This window comes from Micropterus salmoides, unplaced genomic scaffold, assembly GCF_014851395.1.
Source record: "Micropterus salmoides isolate LMB-PRFRI ecotype aquatic unplaced genomic scaffold, ASM1485139v1 Ms_hic_scaffold_16, whole genome shotgun sequence".
Classification (NCBI taxonomy): Eukaryota; Metazoa; Chordata; class Actinopteri; order Centrarchiformes; family Centrarchidae; genus Micropterus; species Micropterus salmoides.
Genome location: NW_024040707.1, coordinates 19,596,610 through 19,615,286, shown reverse-complemented (window position 1 = coordinate 19,615,286; position 18,677 = coordinate 19,596,610). Strand labels below are relative to the sequence as shown.

Below are 18,677 nucleotides of genomic sequence, written 5' to 3'. Positions count from 1 at the left end.
CATTACTGTACCCCAGGCAGTGTCTTACCCTGCATGTTTTTGCTGTTGTGTGAACGTGGATTAACCTGTCGAATAATATAGATGTTGATCATAGTCCTTGTGCATGTTAGTTATTTAAGTATTAGAGTCAACGATTGAGACAGAAGACAGTGGTAGGTAGTTATCATGGAGTGTTTATTGCATTGTAAGTTAAAACTTTCATACAAAACACATCAATCTCATAAATAGTTTCAGTAAAGGAGACATGCCTCGTCTTCCAGTGCAAGTAATTGACGTTGAACCATCTTCAGAAATACACACATAGAATTATACAAAACAAAAAAGCTCTAGGACAACAAAATAATATTAGTTACTTTATTACTATAAATACCAAAATAATCAAATACTGTTAGGAGTCTGAACCTGTCAGACAGAAAACCTGGAATACTGTACTCCAGATAGCTTTTGCAAATATTTTTTCATGTGCTTATGGGTTAAAGTTTAAACCATCATAACCTACAGTTCACAGATTATCAGACAGAGGGCAGTGTCAAAGATACCAACTTGCTTTGCGTTCCTTTGGGCCTTTGACTTATTTTTAGATTTTACAATCATCGAACATCAATGATGGCCAATTATTCACATCCAAGAAAGCACACACATCATAAAACAGGTGCCATACACAAACAATGCATCACATTCTCCCTGTCACCTGCGCAGGAGAGAGAAATGGGTGCCATCACATCACAGACGATTTCCAGCTCATCCATGTGTGTTCATTCAGTAGCGAAGGTTTGAAGCATCTGAGCACTTGAGGAGGTCATATTTCACATAGCCAACACGATCCACCTGCTTGCGGGAATTCATTCGCCAGTAGAAGCGGTCCCGGCAGAAGTATATGTGACCTAAAGCACAAATTATCAATATTAAATCACTAGAATGATTAGAATTATTTGCTTATTTTCTTAATTGGGCTCAGTGGATAAATATTAGGTAAATAGGTGTATTTACCATTGTACTGGAATACATCATGAGCATCATTGGGGACGCCACCAAAGACCACGTCTGTGTACTTGGGGTACCCCTTGTCAATTGTCTGGGCCTTCACATCCAGCCTGTGTTGATCATAATAGAGAATGTTATTAAAACGTGCAAAAACAATCTTAAATCTCAGACATTGATTATGTTGTAAAAAAGATTATTTCAGCAGTCAGGTTGACAGGAAAACCACAGAGGAGGTGCAATTTAACTGGCTTGTTCAAAGACTATTGTCAAAAAGGAGACCGATGTGCTTCCCAACCTGATTTCCAGATTTAACCATGCTAAAAGCACAATTTTAACTCACCTCCAGAAGTTCTCCCCACTGAAGAGCAGCACTTTGCCTTTCCCCCTCTGCAGTGCTCCCTCCACTTTCTGAATGGTATTGGGGAGGCCGAGCTTCTCTATGCTGCGGGGTCCCAGAACACTCTGCCCTGTGTACACCCAGAATCGGTTCCCTGTAGAAAAAAAAAGATCATTATGAAAATTGTCTACACTTTTGCTTTAAGTGTTTGTGGGCCTTCACACTTTGAATGAAGCTTTATTACCTGAGAAGAAGTAAATTTTCTTGGTCAGAATGTCCTCAAAGGCAGAATCAATGACTGCTGGCACAGCTGGCCACCTCTCAGAAACTGAAAATGGTCCTTGATTTCCATCATTTCTGTTGGACATCTTCCAGTAATGTCTGTTGATCACACATTTAATTAACACATCACCACTTGCAGTTTTTGTTTATTATGCTGCTTTTACCTATTTTACAAAAAGTAACTGAATGATTTGCTCACCCGTCCTTGAAGAAATGTAGTTCTCCCTCAATCACAGTGATGGTGTCGAATTTGGTCAACTTGCAGGCATCATTGGCTGGATCAACAGGTGTAGTGGTGGTGGGTTCAGTGGGTCTAGGATCATTTGTGGGGTCAGTAATATCAGGATCTGGGTAGGGGACTGTGGTGGGTTGAGGGGGTTTGGGATCGGGGCCTGTTTTGGGTCCTGAAAAAAAGAAATTGTGTTGGTTGAGAGAAATTGTTGATTTTGATGTGACGATTTTGCATGACAAAGAGGTTTGTCATGACCTTACCATAGAGATATTGAATGCCTTGAATGTCATCTTCATGCAGGGAAAAGTCTTCCACGTAGCTGTACATGGGGTACATGAGGGCATCTCTTATGTTGGAGTGATCCAGTCCAAGGGCATGTCCAAACTCATGGGCTGCCACCAGGAACAGACTGTAACCTTGAACGCATATAGTAAGGAATATTAATGAATGACGAGGGCAAATACGTGTCTATAGCAGTTTACCTACTCAACTTACTGTCTTTTATTCATGTTACTCACCCTGGTCAGGACAGAAGCCCCATTTCTTGTGGTCATCATAGTTGTCAGTGGTACTGCACCACAACTTGCCATCTCCTCGTCCCTCGCTAGTGCAGGAGTCATACGTTTTACCCAGGAACACAAAGGGGAAGTGGCAAGGCTCTCCCTCAGAATTTCCACCGATTACAGCGGTGTCTGACCAAACAAAGACATAACAGTAAGAAAACAAGCCATCGTTGCAGCCCTCTACAATGTTTATGCATTGTGGTTCCTGTCACTCACCACGACTGGGACAGAATCCATATTTTATGTCCTTGTCAAAGTTGTCTGTGGTGGCACACCAGCGGTAGCCATCGCGGCGGCCCTCTGTGGTACAGCTGTCATACTCCTCTCCCAGAAAGGTGAAGGGGAAGACACACGGAGCTCCATCGGCATTTCCTCCGAATGTGTACAGAACTGTAAGGATGAGAATAAGGGGCAAGGATGAGAGGATGAAGCAAGTGAAAAGCAAATGCCCTCGCCTGGTTGACCTCTGACCTATGTTTTCCCTTGCAGAATAAATTGTCAAGCTTACGTTCACTTGGGCAGAAGCCAAATTTCTTGTCTTTGCTGTAGTCAGCTGTGGTGGCACACCATGGCAGGTTGTCGGTACGACCATCAGTGGTACAGCTGGAGTAGGTTTTGCCCTCGAAAGTGAAGGGGAAGTGGCACATGGCACCATCCGCATTCCCATAGCGAGTCTTCACAACTTAGGCAACAGACAAATTCACACATTTAATACACTGTATAACATGAACACCAGGGGGAGACAACCTTGCAGTAATTGTTGGTGGTAGAGCAATATCTCTTGATCATGTCCGCTTACCTGGTCCTGTTCCCAAAGTCCAGTACTCATCGTCATCGAAGTGGGCATCTCCCTGCACACCCTCACCAGGGGGATAAGCATGGGCCAGAAGGCCATCCTTACCATCAAATGGATACGGGTCTCCATGGTCTGAATAGAAAATAAAATTACCATATCAGTCAGTCAGTCTTTTTTTTTTTTTTTTACTTGTGTTAAGTACAAAATTACAATTCAACTATGTGACACTAAAATGAACAACACAGATTAAATGACCACTGTGCAAACACTCACCTGCTTTTCCAAATGATATCATGATGTCAGCCGTCCCATCAAACAGGCGGGTAAAAGTAAGAGGGGTCACATCACTCCACACCTTGAAGGCTCTGGCAAAGGCGTCATCGGTCAAAGCGCTGTCCATGTCCGGGGAATAGTTAAGGATCCTGTGGAGAGGAGCAGAATGACACTGTTATTGATTACATGTTCATTATAATTGACAATTTAATACTTGGTGATATATCTCCATCAGAGACTTCTGGACACCCTTTGCATGTGGTGTTACATTGCAAAACGCGAGCATTATAATGCCATCAACTCTAATAATAGATTATGTCTCTCTACTCACCTATAAGTGACATCCTTATGGTCCCATTTGAGATCTCCTTCAAATGTTTGGTAGTTGGCCACATCAGGAACCCCACAGCGAGGTTTTTTCATGGCCTCTATGGTAGACTTATCCAGCTCTCCGGTTTCCTCCAACCCCATCTGCCTCTGCATCCTCTTCAAAGCCTTAGAAGTGGACACCATAGACTGGAAGCCACTGCGCTGCAGGGTGTCCATGTAGCCAAACTTCTTCAGATAACCCTGGCAGGGCAAACATGAGAAACCACATTAATGAGTCCAGGTAGATGATCATGTCACGTGATAGAATGAGCAAACTTTAATTTGGAAAACAAATCAATTTCTGTCCTTTTTGTGACACCTGTTCTCATTGTAACACTCTCATATAGCTTTAATTTAGAGAAAATAATTGTTTTTTCATTAGGAATATGATAGAGATAGATCTATGTTCAGTTAATTACTTCCCCTCACAGCTTGATTGTACACTGTTTTGGGAATTTCACTCTTATCAAGACAAAATGAACCATCTGCTACTCACTTCTGCCAGCTCCCCATCAGTCATGTTTTTCATGATGTCTCCCGGGAAGGTGACAAAGACGGACTTGAGGGGAAGGCTCCATCCTTCCTGCATGCTTATACCCAAAACTAAACACACAGCTAAAGTATAGCACCTCATGATGAGATCTACTATAGATTGCTGTAGAATAAGACGAAAAAAAGATAGCCCTTGCAGCAAACGAGTGCTCTGTAAGACAAAGACAAAAATCAAAAGCTTCTCCTCTGAAGATCAGCAGCGTTTCTCTGTCAGTGTTGGCTCCCTTCTTTGTTTTCACTGGTGGCTCTTGTTTTTGCCTCTGCGCTGTGCTCATGGTTGGGGTTGTGGACCTTGTTTTTATGCATCGTAACGTCTTAGTCACTTCACCCTGATCCCCGCCTACTACTAACCTCAACCCTCCCACCTCGACAGACTGTGTTGGTTGAATGGACATGGGGAATTACCCATATTTCCACATTTAGCTTTACCTAACATCTAATGAGTGGTTTACTAATTGTTCTTTTTTGGAGATATTTCAAGCTGGAAGGGCGTGGTATTGAGTGAACAATGGCAATGGTAGATGAGACAAATAATGGCAACTTATTATGGTTACATTCATAATATGTTAATAAAGTAATCCATGCTTCCTGAAAACTCACACAAATGACAAATCGCTTTGGAAGCTCTTAATGCTGCTATTATCTTAATTATTCACATCATCATAACTGGTATCAAAAACATTCAGGAAATAACCTAAAGAGAGCATAAACAATGCTTAACTGCTCAGTATAAGTTATCCTTTTAATTCACACAAAAAGCTCTTCTTGACATGTTCATTTATTTTTACCTACAACACACTCATCATGGGACCCAGCCAGACACTTAGTAAGTAGTGATATAAAAAAAAGTTTGGTTCCACTTTTTCATAAATAGAGATTTGTTTCCTCTTAATCTGTAGTTGGATACTGAATAAAATGTTAAAGTAGAAAGAAACCAAGAGTAGATTATTAAAGAAAAAAATTAAAAAAATATAAGCTGTGTTTTATTTTTTAAGAGGTAAACCACTGATCGTCTATGACAAATTATTGAGGTTATTGAGAAATTCTCTCAGTTTACTTCTTTTCAGTATTACGTTATTGTTGTTGGCCAGCTTTTCGGGAACTACCTGCTTCATCATCACACTGTTGCTGATGCAACATCCCAAAATGACCCAATTTATTAGCAATGATTTACACTCCTCATTTGGCAAAGAGTGTTTCTGTATTTTTTCTTACAAAGATGTCCTTACTTCTCTGTCTTTCCCCTTGCACATCTCTGTTACATAACTGTTTGAGCCATGTGTAAAAAACAATCTCACGACATCTTTTATTCTACAAAACTACCTCGGCTTTGGCTAATCTGTAATCTCAAGAGTTCCAATTTGTATGTGTGTGTGTGTATGCTGGATAAACTGTATGTTGACATTTGTGGGTATCTGAGTATCAAGGTGTTGTGGGCATTGATGTGTCTGTTTTGTTTTCTAAGATGGTAAACCTTTGATTGTATATCTTGAATGAAATGTTTTGACAAATGTGACCGCCCAAGAGCGTCTGTCTAGGGCCTTTACACTGTGTGTTTGAGAGTGTGTGTGTGTGTGTGTCAGGTCTTAGTGACGGGCAATTATGATAACAGGGAGCCCAATGCCATGCAGAGACCTTTGGAAGGTGCTCAAAGTATAAAAGGAGCACATGGAACAAGGCTGTATATAGGGCTGCTGGAGGTGATCTGAGACTAGAGATATTAAAACAAATGTAAGAGATATATTAGCTAAATAAACATTTGTTATGTGACAAACTTCGTACATTTTCCTAAAAATCTACTAGGGTCATACCTCCTTCACTCTACACTTTGATTTCAATCTCAATATTATTTATTTTAAAATAACACTGACATTTTTAGATGTATTTACAGAGAGATATTATTGAGTTTATATAGTGGTTTTGCTGTTGGAAACACTACTGTTGTAGTAGAAAAAATATTATTGTCATATTTAAAATATAAATCTATTCCAGTCCTGTTCTGAATTGAATGACAATTTAAAACAACACTGATAAGTATAATTGGTATCAGTAGGTACAAGCCTGTTATACCAACGCTTTTTAAATAATACTGTACCAATAATATGTAACAATAACATGTAACAATAATAAAAAGTTCAATCGGTTTTAGTCAAATTACATTAAAGAGGTGGTTTTATGCTTTTTGGCTTTTCCCCTCTCCTGTATTGAGTTATATCTTTTTGTGCATGTAACAGGCAAGGTTTGCAAAGGAAAAAGGAAAAGGAAAAAGCCCAAAGTCCAGTCCAAAGGGGGTCCCTACACCCACAGAAAGCTCTGCTCTGAACCGCTTGAAAACAGCTCGTTTGTAGTCCAGCCCTTCACTTCCTTTACTTGTGACATCACAATGAAAACGCATCATAAAGCTTGCCAAGCGGTTAGCGGGGTCAATCACGCCCTCAAATCAAGCTAGTCTGAGCGGAGGCCCTTTGACCTGCCTTTGTTTGGTTTTCCATTGTAGAAATGTTGTACCTGTACCTCCTTCCAGGTACTTTTTTTTTGTATCACCTCACCTCAGTCGAGGTTCCAAGCGAGCTGAGGGATACTAAAATGTAACGTGAAAACACGACAGACTGCTGATTGGTCAGAGAGAATATTCACTATTCACAGCATCATCATTGCGTGCAGCAGACAGAGGCCAGCAACAGAAAGTTTTACAGTTTTTGTATGGAATTTCATCACTAAATCCACTTCTGAGAAGTTTTGAGGTGAGAAATCAGCTGTGTAGATTTCGAATGCTGACAGTTTTACGAGAAGTGATGGCGGGACAAAAATGTGCTTGAATATTTTCGGAGTTGAGGAGCTCCGCGAGGGGGAAGCCTGCGCCAACCCGCAGGAGGAGCGTGTGAGGCCGGCCAGCCGTCCGCTCACAGAGCCCTCTGCTCCCACCGTCTCACAGACCGCTGCAGCAACAACGGCAGAGGAAAACACAGCTGGAAGGTTTTCATACCGCTTATCTGTCTTTACATTCTGAGGAATGTTTTAACTTAAAAAAGAGAAAGCTGTGTGGATCGCTGGTGTGTGTGTTGCATTGAACATTACGTCGCGGCAGTTGTGTGTGGCGTCGCTATGACAACAAGTTATGTACTATCTCTGGGTACTGTCTGCAATGGAAAACAGAGCAGGGCTGAGTAGAGTTGAGTCTATTTGCGCTATGGTAGCATTTTTCAGCAAGGCAGCATAGATCGTGGGAACACCGGCAACAGTTCAACGTTTAGTCCTAAAAGACTATGCAACTCCGACTCTGTTTGGGCCTGGAAATTCATAGTCACAACCTGTAAGTATGCTTTATTGGTTATGAATTATATTTAAAACACGGCTATGTAACTTCACAGACTGAGTTGTTGTAAACGTTGGCTAACACAGCTAAAGTTATAACTATAATGCTAATGTTACACCTGATGTGAAAGCTACTGAGGAAACGTTCAAATTGTTCGGCCAATTTTTATGTAAAATTTAGTTGAAATACGGTGATTCTTGTAGTGGTTTATGGTAAGATGTGGAATAATGATGTTGTGTGGTTGTGGACTTGTGAGTTACTTATACCATCTGCTAGGTTACAATCGCAGTCTGAACGGCTTTAATTTGGATTAGACTACCATGTTTCTCACGACCCGCCCTTCTCTGCTTCTGATTGGCTAGTAGTCCTTACCTGGGAACTGCGCATGTGCAACACCCAACAAAGAATTTGTACAAGTAAGATGCATCACTCTGTAGCTCAAGAGCGGAGCATAGCGTACAACACATAGGGTGAAAAGAGGAGCGGCAGCAATGTGCAGTATGAGAAAAATATGGTGTTTTTTGAAAATTAAACCATGTAAACCTGTTCTGGTGCAACCCCTAAATAAGATTTTGAACCTGAAAATGAGCATAATACCACCTCTTTAAAGACCAGACTCCTCGACAGCCATGAAACCTCTCTCGCTCAAACAGCAAGAATTAAACAGAAGTGAACAGAGAACTTTTGTTGACTGTACGCTCTCTTTCACGTCGTTCTTGTAAAATGAATTCCAGAAAAAGCACACCGCTGTAAACACCACTTACCAGTGGTATCGAAAGTTTGTTACGTCTAAATTATTATTCATTCTTTTTACTAATAGTTAGATTGGGCAGGCCTTCACAAAAGGGCCTTTACAAAAAAAATTCAATAATTAATAAAGGATATTTTGCCTTGACAAAAGTTCCCTTTGGGCATCAGGGGGCATTTAAGCCTGCCTACCCAGACCCCACTCTTGGACCTTTCACTGTCCACCCAGCCCTGCCCGTTCTGTTGTCCTCGCTATGCTTCATTTGCACTTACAGCATGCACACACGCAATAATCATTGCACACATGCATCCTCTTACACTACTGATCCTGACCTCCACTCCCACTCCGGTACCATTTCTGTTAAATGCCTTTACATTTCAGTTTTTTTAGTTATACCTGCATCTTCCTTCTTTGTTGTGGCCTGCGAGCTGGGCGCAACAACAAATGATTGAGAAATTCCCATGTATGTCAATTTGCTTCTTTGCAGTATTATGTTATTGTTGTTGGCCAGATTTTTGGGAACTATCTGCTTCATCATCGCTACTATACACTGTTGCTGATGCAACACTCTCAAAATTACCGAATTCAGTGGCAATGAATTGCACAACATATTTGGTGTCTCATTTTTATTCTGGAGAACTACCTCTGCATTGGCTAATCTGTAATCTTGAGACACAGTAGTGTGTGTATGCTCGATATGCTGTATGTTGATATTTTTGGGTATGTGAGTATCAAGGTGTTGTGGGCAAGGATGTGTCTCAGCCAGCATATCATGATTCACTGTGTTCCCACATGAATGACCAAAGCTGCAGAATAGGGGCTTTTTTTTCAGTGAGCACACTGCTGACATCCTTCCTCCCTGTGCAAACATGCTCCGCTGCATTTTCAAATGCAGGAAAATAAACAACTCCTTTTAACTGATGTGCCAAGTCAAAATACTCCATGTTTGCTCCTGTGGCTCAGGAGGTAGAGCCACTGATCACAGGGTTGGCGGTTCAATCCCAATCTCCTGCTGTCCACATGTGGAAGTGTCCTTGGGCAAGACACTGAACCCCACATTGGGCCTTGCACCTTGCAATGTAGCTCGCTGCCACTGGTGTGTGAATGGGTGAATGAGAGGCAAAATTGTAAAGTGCTTTGGAGAAAAGGTCAATACATAAATACCATGTGAAGAGCAGAGAGGGTCCCCTCTGTAGAATAATGGTTTACCAAATCATACAAAAGCATTCTCTGCAGTTGAGACAGAGAGTTGCAAATAATTAAATTAAGCACATCCGCTTTTACAGATTCTGCTATTTATGGTAAAAGAAAATTGTACAAATAACTGTTGTAAAAAAGAGGTCTGACGATTTTGCGGTTTGATGAGGTAGATATCCTTCCCCGTATTTGAATGGTCGATTTCCTGATGTGGTTGATGCCTCATACATTTTGACAGAGGCGTCATTCACCCTTGTTTTGTACGTGTCTAAGAAGTGTCATATCTTCCTCTATTCTAATTTTACCTGCTGTGATTTTCTCAAGGAGAGCAGAAGCTATGATAAGACATATCTTTTGCATAGTTAGATCAGAATGTCTTCAGAGCTGCATTAAAGTTTAAATCTATCGTGGATGTTCCCAGTCTTGTCAACACACATACCTCTCCAGATTTTGACAATGATACTGACAAGACAAACACAAATGTTTGTACAGGGGATTTAAAAAAATCATTTTATGATGCTTGTTTCCCTTTAGCTGACTCTCATTGCATATGCATAATATTCACAGAGTATTCTTTTTAACAAACCAACATGGATTAGATGTCTTTCAGAATAAAGCAGCTATATCCTGCTTCAAATACACAAGCCCTCTTTCATTTAATACAGTTTTTTATGCCCATTCAGACACAATCATAAGGTTATTTCTGTTTATATGTGGCTTGTCACCGGATCCCCAGGCCTCATTTAAAAACATCTGCCACTGATTTTACATGGCGTCAAAGGCTTAACGAATACGGCTCCATGCATTTTAATAAATGCCACATTTCATTGGGTTACGCCACTCTGCTGGCGTCTGGCACAGAACCTCGAATAATACACATTTATGTGTGGCATTCTTCTCAAAATTGCACCTCAATCACAGAGCAGCCTGTTGGCACACACCATATAACAGTACGAGGTGGCCAACTGCGTCATCAGAGAGCTGGATAATATCATAGCAAAAGCTGCAAGATCCTCACAGTTCACAAGGGCAGGATGTTTAGGTTAACCATGCTGGAACAGAGCCATGAAATATCAAAAAGTCATCATTTGTGACCACTCTCTATTTTTTCTGTGGCTGCTAAAACACAAAATCTCACTATTGCATGTCCCAGACATGATCTAAATGTTGCCATTTTAAGGTCAGCAATAGCTCAGGGTGAATTGGAGCTTTAATGCTCTGATTTTCTGTAGTTGGGACTAGATTCTTCAGTGTTAACAATTCAGCGAGTTGCCTTGCCCTGAATTGTGACATGCCCTGTTTAGCTTCCAACTGTCTTGTTAAAGCAAACTGTTAATGTCTTATGGTATGTTTCTAGCAGGCAGCTATAAATGCAGAAATCACTTCCTGTCTGCCTCAGTTGATGTGGTTCTTTGGCCAGCTTCGTTGTTCAGCTGTGTTGTGTTTTATGATGACTGGTTTGTTGACATGTGGTGGGACGCAGAGACTGTTCAACACACACTCTGTTTCATGTGGAGGGAACACAAACCCATCACCACGTCCAGGTACTTTACCCGTCCCGGTTGAGTCTGCTGTGCATTGCAGTTATTCTTGGAATAAGTTTGCTTTTAGACCCCACTAAACTTTTTTAAACAGTTTTTTTTAAATTTCCAAGAAGTGTTTCCTTTGTTTTATTTTTAATCGTTCTGTGTTGTTCACTTCATTATTACAATAACAATAAAACTAAAACAGTATTGAAAAGCATGTCTAATGTATTGTCTCTGAATATATTTGTAACACTTTTTAATTTGCCAAGATAATGTGCATGCTTGTGGCTGAAATTGGCACACAAAGATCCTAGAGCACAACAAAAATAACAAGTGACACAACCAAAACAAAAACAGATCAAAACAAGCGCTCGGCAGGGCGGAAACCATGTGGTGCCCCGAAGGCTCTCAAGGGTCACTCACATAGCATCATGTCTGTAATAAGTCATAAGTCAGCATGATATGTTTGACAGAAATAATTATATAAACAAAGTTGAAACAGTTGCCATAAAGTTGTCTACAGTCATATGGATGGGACGTAGGAGCATAAGAGACCACAGCTTTGACTCATGCCTTCTTTGGGCAGCAGACAGGAGTGTTACTTCTGCTTCCCACACGCTTTATCAAAATCTAGACTGTTAGTCACATTTCTTGCTTACTGTGCCAACACATACACAAACAATATTTGAGTGTAAAAATCAAATTTTCTGCTGTGAAGACAATCCCATTCATGATGAGATAAAATGAAAAAAGTCGGTCATACAAAATAACACAGAAACATAAACATTTGTAGATGCATTATAGTACTTTCAGAGGCTGGAAGGGTAATAATGATTATCCCTCATAGTGATGTGTCATCCAGCCCAGGATGAACAATATAAAATTCTAGGTTAGGTTAAAGTGGGTCATTCCAAGATGACTTGCTGAAACCGAGACTAAACTAAATAAACTAGCCAAACTAAATGTATAATATAGTTGTGTCCATGTGATACTGTTGAAACCTTGATTCAATCTCAAGACATCATCTGGCTCACATTAGCAGACTTTTCTCAATCTGATATGGGCAAATGAAGTTCCACCACACAGCCAGGGATCAAAGCACCGAGCCATGTCAAGATGATCAAAGCTGTCATGCATATAAACCATTACTTCTTATCATTGTTTTCTTTCCCATTGCACTGGCACCAAGTCTTTCAATGTAGCTGCAGACGAAAATTGCCTACTTCCCATGCTTCCACTCAGGTACTCTACAAGATTGGGACACACTTTTATTGGTGAGTGAAACAGGATATGACAGGGAGTCCTCAAACCAAAGAGGTGCATGTGTGTAAGTTGTGCAATGAGTTTGTATGGATACATACGTGATTATGACACTCGTGGTGCTTTGTTGAGTAAGTTGTGGCTTGAAGAGAGTGAGACATTTAATCTTAGTTGTGTACTTGTGTTGCCTGAGATATTGAGAATGTGAAATGATCATGGCAGAAGTAAATGAGGCATGTATAAATATTCTGCCTTTATTAGATGGTGACATTCGAGATATCATAGGAAATGAGAAGATGATGGGGAATGACATGCAGACAGCAACAGAGGTTCCGGAAACAAACCCGGGACATTGTGGTTCATGTTTGGCGCCTTAACCCCTAGGCCACCAGGCCGCCCCAGGGAGATATAATTTCAAATGATACTGTAGACAATTTGTACAAGTTCATGTAATTATATAATATCACTAAAAGGCAGCAGGAAGGTTTGGCCGAGAGCCATTCGTGAGGGTAGACTGTGTCTGTTTGAGGCGTGGGCTGCCACTGCATTGCAAATTCAGGCAGGCAAAGTTTTGTTGACTTTATGGACAGCCATCTTTCACCACCACCGTTAAAAACTAATTAGTGCCAGTCATAAGCAGTGGCCTTTATGGGCGTTCCATCCTCTGCCAACCAAAACACAGCCACAGGGAGTGACACCATGGGCAACGATGGGAGCTCTGATTGCATTGAATATTATTATTGCTTGTTTAACTCTAGCAACGTCTCCATAACTTTTTAAAGAGTTGTTTTCCAAAATCTGCCACAGGGAACTGAGGGCCTGTAAACCAAAACAAAAAGTGCTTTGTTACAGATGGGCATTTTCTAAGCCATCACCCCCCCCCCCACCCCCCCAAAAGTTTAGGTCATGTATGGTAAGTCTATTCAACATGTTTTTAAAACCACTGGTTCAGAAAATGGTAAAAGGTATGGGAATTTCCCATTCCTGATAAAGGACAAGCAGCTGATAGGGGGAAGTGAGTCAGGCTCAGCACTTCTGCTGCCTCTGCTTCAGCTCAGACTTGTTGAGGCAGGCAATTATCCCTCCTTTTGATGTGTGTTTGCTGGGGTTTGAGCTCTCTGTTACCGTATGTGGGACTGGCGGAGTTTGACCTCATGGGCCCCAAGATAAATGCTACATTTCCCTCCAGGACACAAACCTGGATGGTTGTGCAAATGCTGCGTCATTTTCCTGTAATGCAGCAAAACAATGTCAACCCCGATATAATTGTTAGTGGTTACACACTTGCTGATGACTCTGCCTGTGCAACACAGCACAGCAACACATCTGGCATGACATTGTAAGCATAGATTTTTTACCCTAAGTAACTTGTTTAAAATGCCATAAAAATCCCAAACAGAATTCACAGCCTACTTGTCCTGTGGGTAAATTATACAAAGTTCATGAGGTGGTCTCTTGACAACAGAAACAACATTTTGGCACAGTCACAGCGTGTGGGTGATCTTATGTGGATGTGGGAACATTTTCTGGATCATATGTTTAGGATCTCTGTGAGATAATCAGCAACTTCAAACAACTGTTTCCTGCTCACAAATCTAGGATGATTTTAAAAAAATGTTGTTTATGATAAAAATCTTGCATTCTTTTGCAATGCAGAATTGCACAAGTGTAAGAACACTTTTATCAAGCATTTTTATACCGGACAATGCTTGTTATTGTGTTCAGATCTGTACTTTATTCAATTATTGAGAAAGTCTTGAGAATTCATATTGTTTCTGGGTACAATGTGCTATTTGGCTAATTTGTGTATTGAATCTAATGTGCAGATACATGCTATAGGGATTTTGTTTTACATTTATTCATTTAGCTGACGCTGTTATCCAAAGAGACTTACAAATGCTATGCATGTCAGAGGTTGCATGCCTCTAGAGCAACTAGGAGTTAAATTTCTTGCTCAGGAAGAAAGGCTGTCAGTGGGGGATTGAACCCGGATCGTTCACGCATGCGTCTTTTCCACTGCACCATTACCATCTCCATGGTCTCATTCTAGTTTCTTGAGGATATCAATTAGCCAGGACAATCTTTGGATCTACCATCAGAAGATTTTAAATAAAAGTTGGAAGCTGCACTGGCCATCAGTAGGGTGGGAGAAGCTTAATGACGGAACCAGATGCAGTGGTGGACAAAGTACACAAATCCTGTTTTTGAGTAAAAGTACAGATACCCTTGCTATATTACCCCACTAAAAGTCTTCAATTTAAATTTCTACTTGAGTCAAAAGTATCAAACCTAAAAAGTACTGGGACAGGTCTCCCTCTCTCTTCCACATTTCCTAAATATAAAGTACTATTAGTATGGTTATGTTTTTCAGGGGTTACTGACAGAATTTAAAAACAATCATCAAAAGTGTTGCCAATTAAAGTTCTGTCAATCAACTAATTGTTTTAGCTGTACATGTATAAACTGTTTAATTTATAAGAAAACGTCATATTTTTTTAAAACTCTTCATACGTTTTGTGTGTAGAAATCTTACTTTGTAAAGTAACTAGTAACTGAAGCTGTCAAATAAATGTAGTGAAGTAAAAAGTACAAAATCTCCCTCTGAGATGTAGTGGAGAAGAAGTAGAAAGTGGCATGAAAAGAAAATACTCAGTAAAGTACAAATACCTCTAATTTACAGTACTTAATTGCTGTCAGTAAACCAGATTAACACAGAGTTCTCCTGGCAGACTCACTTTAAATCTAACATCAGTATTCTTTACCAGCAGGTGGCAGTCTTTCATAAGCACGTTCAACAAGGCCAAAAGAGAGTTACAGATCTGGTACAGGGGATTAGTGTCAGGAAGAAATGTAGCATCAAGCCTTAACAGCCAGTACTGTCACAGCCAGGAAAATCTCTCACTTACCCAAAGAAGTGAATTATGCTATACTAAACATAGCATAAAAACATCTGTGCTGGATCTGCTCTATAAAAATGTCTTTTTAATGAAATTATGCAATCCATTTAATGCATTTTATCCTTAGGCTGGGTTTGCAAAGAAGGTAATCTTCCCTTATTTTATAACCTTGCTTTAAGGCTGTGTTTTCAAAAATATCTCCTAAGGCAGAGATCTGAAGAAAAAAAAAGAAGAAATCAAATATTGATGTTGATCTAATTTTGTAAGCCTGTTTGTTGAATAATTGATTCTTATAGGGAGTTAGTTTGTTTTATTTCAAGGCCCTAATACTCTTTTATTGAAGGGTTTTCACACATGTTGTGAGCCCTTGTTTCTCTTTCTAGAGGTTCAGGGAGTGGGGTGAAACAGTTGCTGAAGGACTGTAAAGGGCAATTGATTGTGCAGCTTTAGGTTAAATTCATGGTTAAAGATTGTGTAATTGCTTTGATCAATCACCGTTTATCTGTGATATATATCCGTCATGTTCAGTTACTACTGGGTGAGATCATTAGGAATTTATGTTCCTGGACTCATGTCTTGTGGCACAGATGAGTCTGACACAGATGCTCTTTCAGCAAAGGCAGCATTGGTGGCCTTGTTTTCATGACTGATTGCTTTTCTGTGAAATCACACATGCAGAACAATGCCAACAATCAGATGGTAGATGCTGCTCTGTGCCATACTGTATAATACCATCATACTATGAATGCTGATGTGACTGGGTAATGGTGCTTCTTTTATGTATCGTCCTCCTTTGTCCTTCAAAGGTCTGTGTCACAGCTCTTCCCCAAGACAGATGTTGTGATAGTATATAATGTGTTGTGTCAAGGTGCTTTGTTTCCATTGGTGCAGCAGCACCGGGGGCACAGCACTTGCTTATTCATGATGCCTGATCAGATCCCAGGTAGATTAAACCGCTCCTCCATTTTTAATGAAAAAAAGCCCTTTCCCGGGACATAAATATCATGCAATGCGTTTTCCATGCAACCTGCCCTAGTGGAGGTATAGGGAGTCAAATGGGATGGGAAGGTCAGTGTCAGTTAGAACTCTGTTAATGTACAGGGCTACATATTGACCTGAAACATGGAGAAACCAAAGAAACCATCCTTAAACGTATTGATTTAAGTAGGTGCATTTCACCAGAGGGGACAAGGACAGGTACAGACATGTAGAGGTCACTATCGCTCTTGTTATTACAGTACTCTGATATTAATTTGCCGTCATTCCCAAAAACATGATTACCACATTTGACATCATTTTCCCTTGCAAATGTGTGCCAAACCGTTTACTAAAAGTAATAAGCAAATTAAGTAGAACATCTGTGGTTTCATAGGTTGTTACACCTTGAACCTGAGTTGGTTTTAGTGCAGAATGTAAATATGAAGTGGTGGAAAGAGAGGGCCATTTCCTCCCCTCAGGATCTGCAGTAAACACCCACATTAGGCCCAGGGACAGTAGGTTGCTGTAAGGAAAGGTCACTGCTGCTGTTCTATCACAAATACACAGCTCCGGTCCTTTCCTCTTATTTGTAGTTCTTATCTGAAGTCTCCTTCGACTTGATACTCTATGCTTCCCTGAAATACAACATCTTTGCCCAGGAAACCAAGCCAACATGATAATAGCTTACAAGAATGAATTATTAGTGTTGCATTGTATGTACAATATTCCTTAAATTGAGCCAGACTATTGATTTTCTATAAGCTTTCTACTCAGTCTATGCCACATAAAGGTGTGCATATGTATTTTCGGCTGTATGGATTCTGGACAAGTTATATCTGAAGAGGAGATTGAAGTGAATCTATTGATAACTCAAGAGGCGGAGACCTTGCAGATACAGCAAACGTGAGCAGTCCTCACTATGGATTATGTGGTCTTTCCAGGAACTTTAAACAATAAATATCAAAGGAATTAATGTACTAAGAGGAGAATGCATTGTCAGAGCTGTGACAACTCTCAACTGTTATCTAAGAGCCACTCGCTGCATTATTGCTCCGCATTAATGAGAATTCTGGCAGCGCTGCCAAGCAGCAACAAAGTGCCAGCAAGGTAACAGGTTGAGATATCCGGCGCTTAAAGTGTTGATTGCTGTGGAATAATTACAACTCAGGAAGTGCTGCCTCGTCAAGAGGACTGAATAGGTAAGTAAATGAATAGGGCACCGGGTGGGTGGGTGGCTGTAATTGAGTGCATCCTCAGTTGGCATACAAGAAGTGCTGACTTTATGTGAGCACAATGATAAGGCCTATTGGCGCCTATTTTCATTGGCCATGGAAAAGCAGAAACAAGCTGCAAACTCTGACATATCACCTTTTGAGTAAATATTGCATACACAACCAGCGGATACGTAGCAACATTAGCATAAATTTGGAGTCACGTGATGAATTTAATTCCAGTGTTCACTCTTCTTTTAGCTATTTAACTCTCAAGCTGCTAAATATTTAAGTTTCACCCCCAGCTAGCTGCAACCTTTGCCGGAAATAGAGCAGTGAGACTGAACCAAAACGTTTAAGTTGCAGGCCAGAAAACTAAAACAATAAGCTGAAAGAATTCATAAACCTTCCTAGGGATCTGTAGATGGAGTGGGATCGCTTCTAGTGACCCCTTTCACACACAAGTTTTCATGTGATCCATTGTCAGTATAAAATTATTTATTGTAGCCACTTTACAATTATTGGATGGGTGAATTCGCAATTTACCAATTAAAAGCAAAGTTTCTTGAGTTAATGAAGCTCTACATTTATCTACAGCGCATGAGTCATAAGGATCTGGTTAGGTTGGATGGTGGCAAAACTCAGGACTTAGACACATAAGTCCAGGTTTCACCTCCAGACCCCCGTCTGTGGTTAGGTTTAGGCAACAAAAGCACTTTGGTTAAGGTTAGGGGAAGATGGTGGTTTTAGTTTAAAGTTGTTTTAAAGTCATTGCAGACTTTTTCTGAATTAAAATAAGATTGTGAGCTTTCGCTTATCTTAATCAAAGTGCTTTTGTTGCCTAAACATAAACCTTAAGTGTTAACCAAGTTTAGTAATGCAGTAGTCACTGCCAGCGGATGTTGAATGGCCACATCGGATATTTTGGTGGAAAACAAATTAAATTCACTAAAAAGACAAAAGTATTGGGACACACCGCTCATTGAATTCAGTTGTTTCATCCAGTCCCATTGACACAGGTGTATAAAACCAAGCACCTAGCCATGCTGTCCTTTAAAAACATTTGTGAAAGAACGAGCCATTCTAACGATCTCCCTGGATTTGAGCGTGGTGGTGTAATAGGAGTCAGTTCGTGAAATGTCTTCACTCCTGGATA

The 18,677-nt window shown here is 40.4% G+C and overlaps 1 protein-coding gene across 1 annotated transcript; it reads right to left on the bottom strand.

Moving 5' to 3' along the window:
• Positions 1 to 153: 153 nt before the first annotated feature.
• On the bottom strand, positions 154 to 4,675 carry mmp9 (matrix metallopeptidase 9). The gene is made up of 13 exons (XM_038722740.1): positions 4,333 to 4,675; positions 3,799 to 4,037; positions 3,468 to 3,616; positions 3,198 to 3,326; positions 2,907 to 3,080; positions 2,615 to 2,788; positions 2,354 to 2,527; positions 2,096 to 2,251; positions 1,803 to 2,007; positions 1,566 to 1,702; positions 1,325 to 1,475; positions 991 to 1,094; positions 154 to 884 (listed from the first exon to the last, which is right to left on the bottom strand). The coding sequence occupies exons 1-13, from the start codon at positions 4,468 to 4,470 to the stop codon at positions 760 to 762; spliced, it is 2,055 nt and encodes a 684-aa protein (XP_038578668.1). The 5' UTR covers positions 4,471 to 4,675; the 3' UTR covers positions 154 to 759.
• Between the last annotated feature and the right edge of the window lie 14,002 nt (positions 4,676 to 18,677).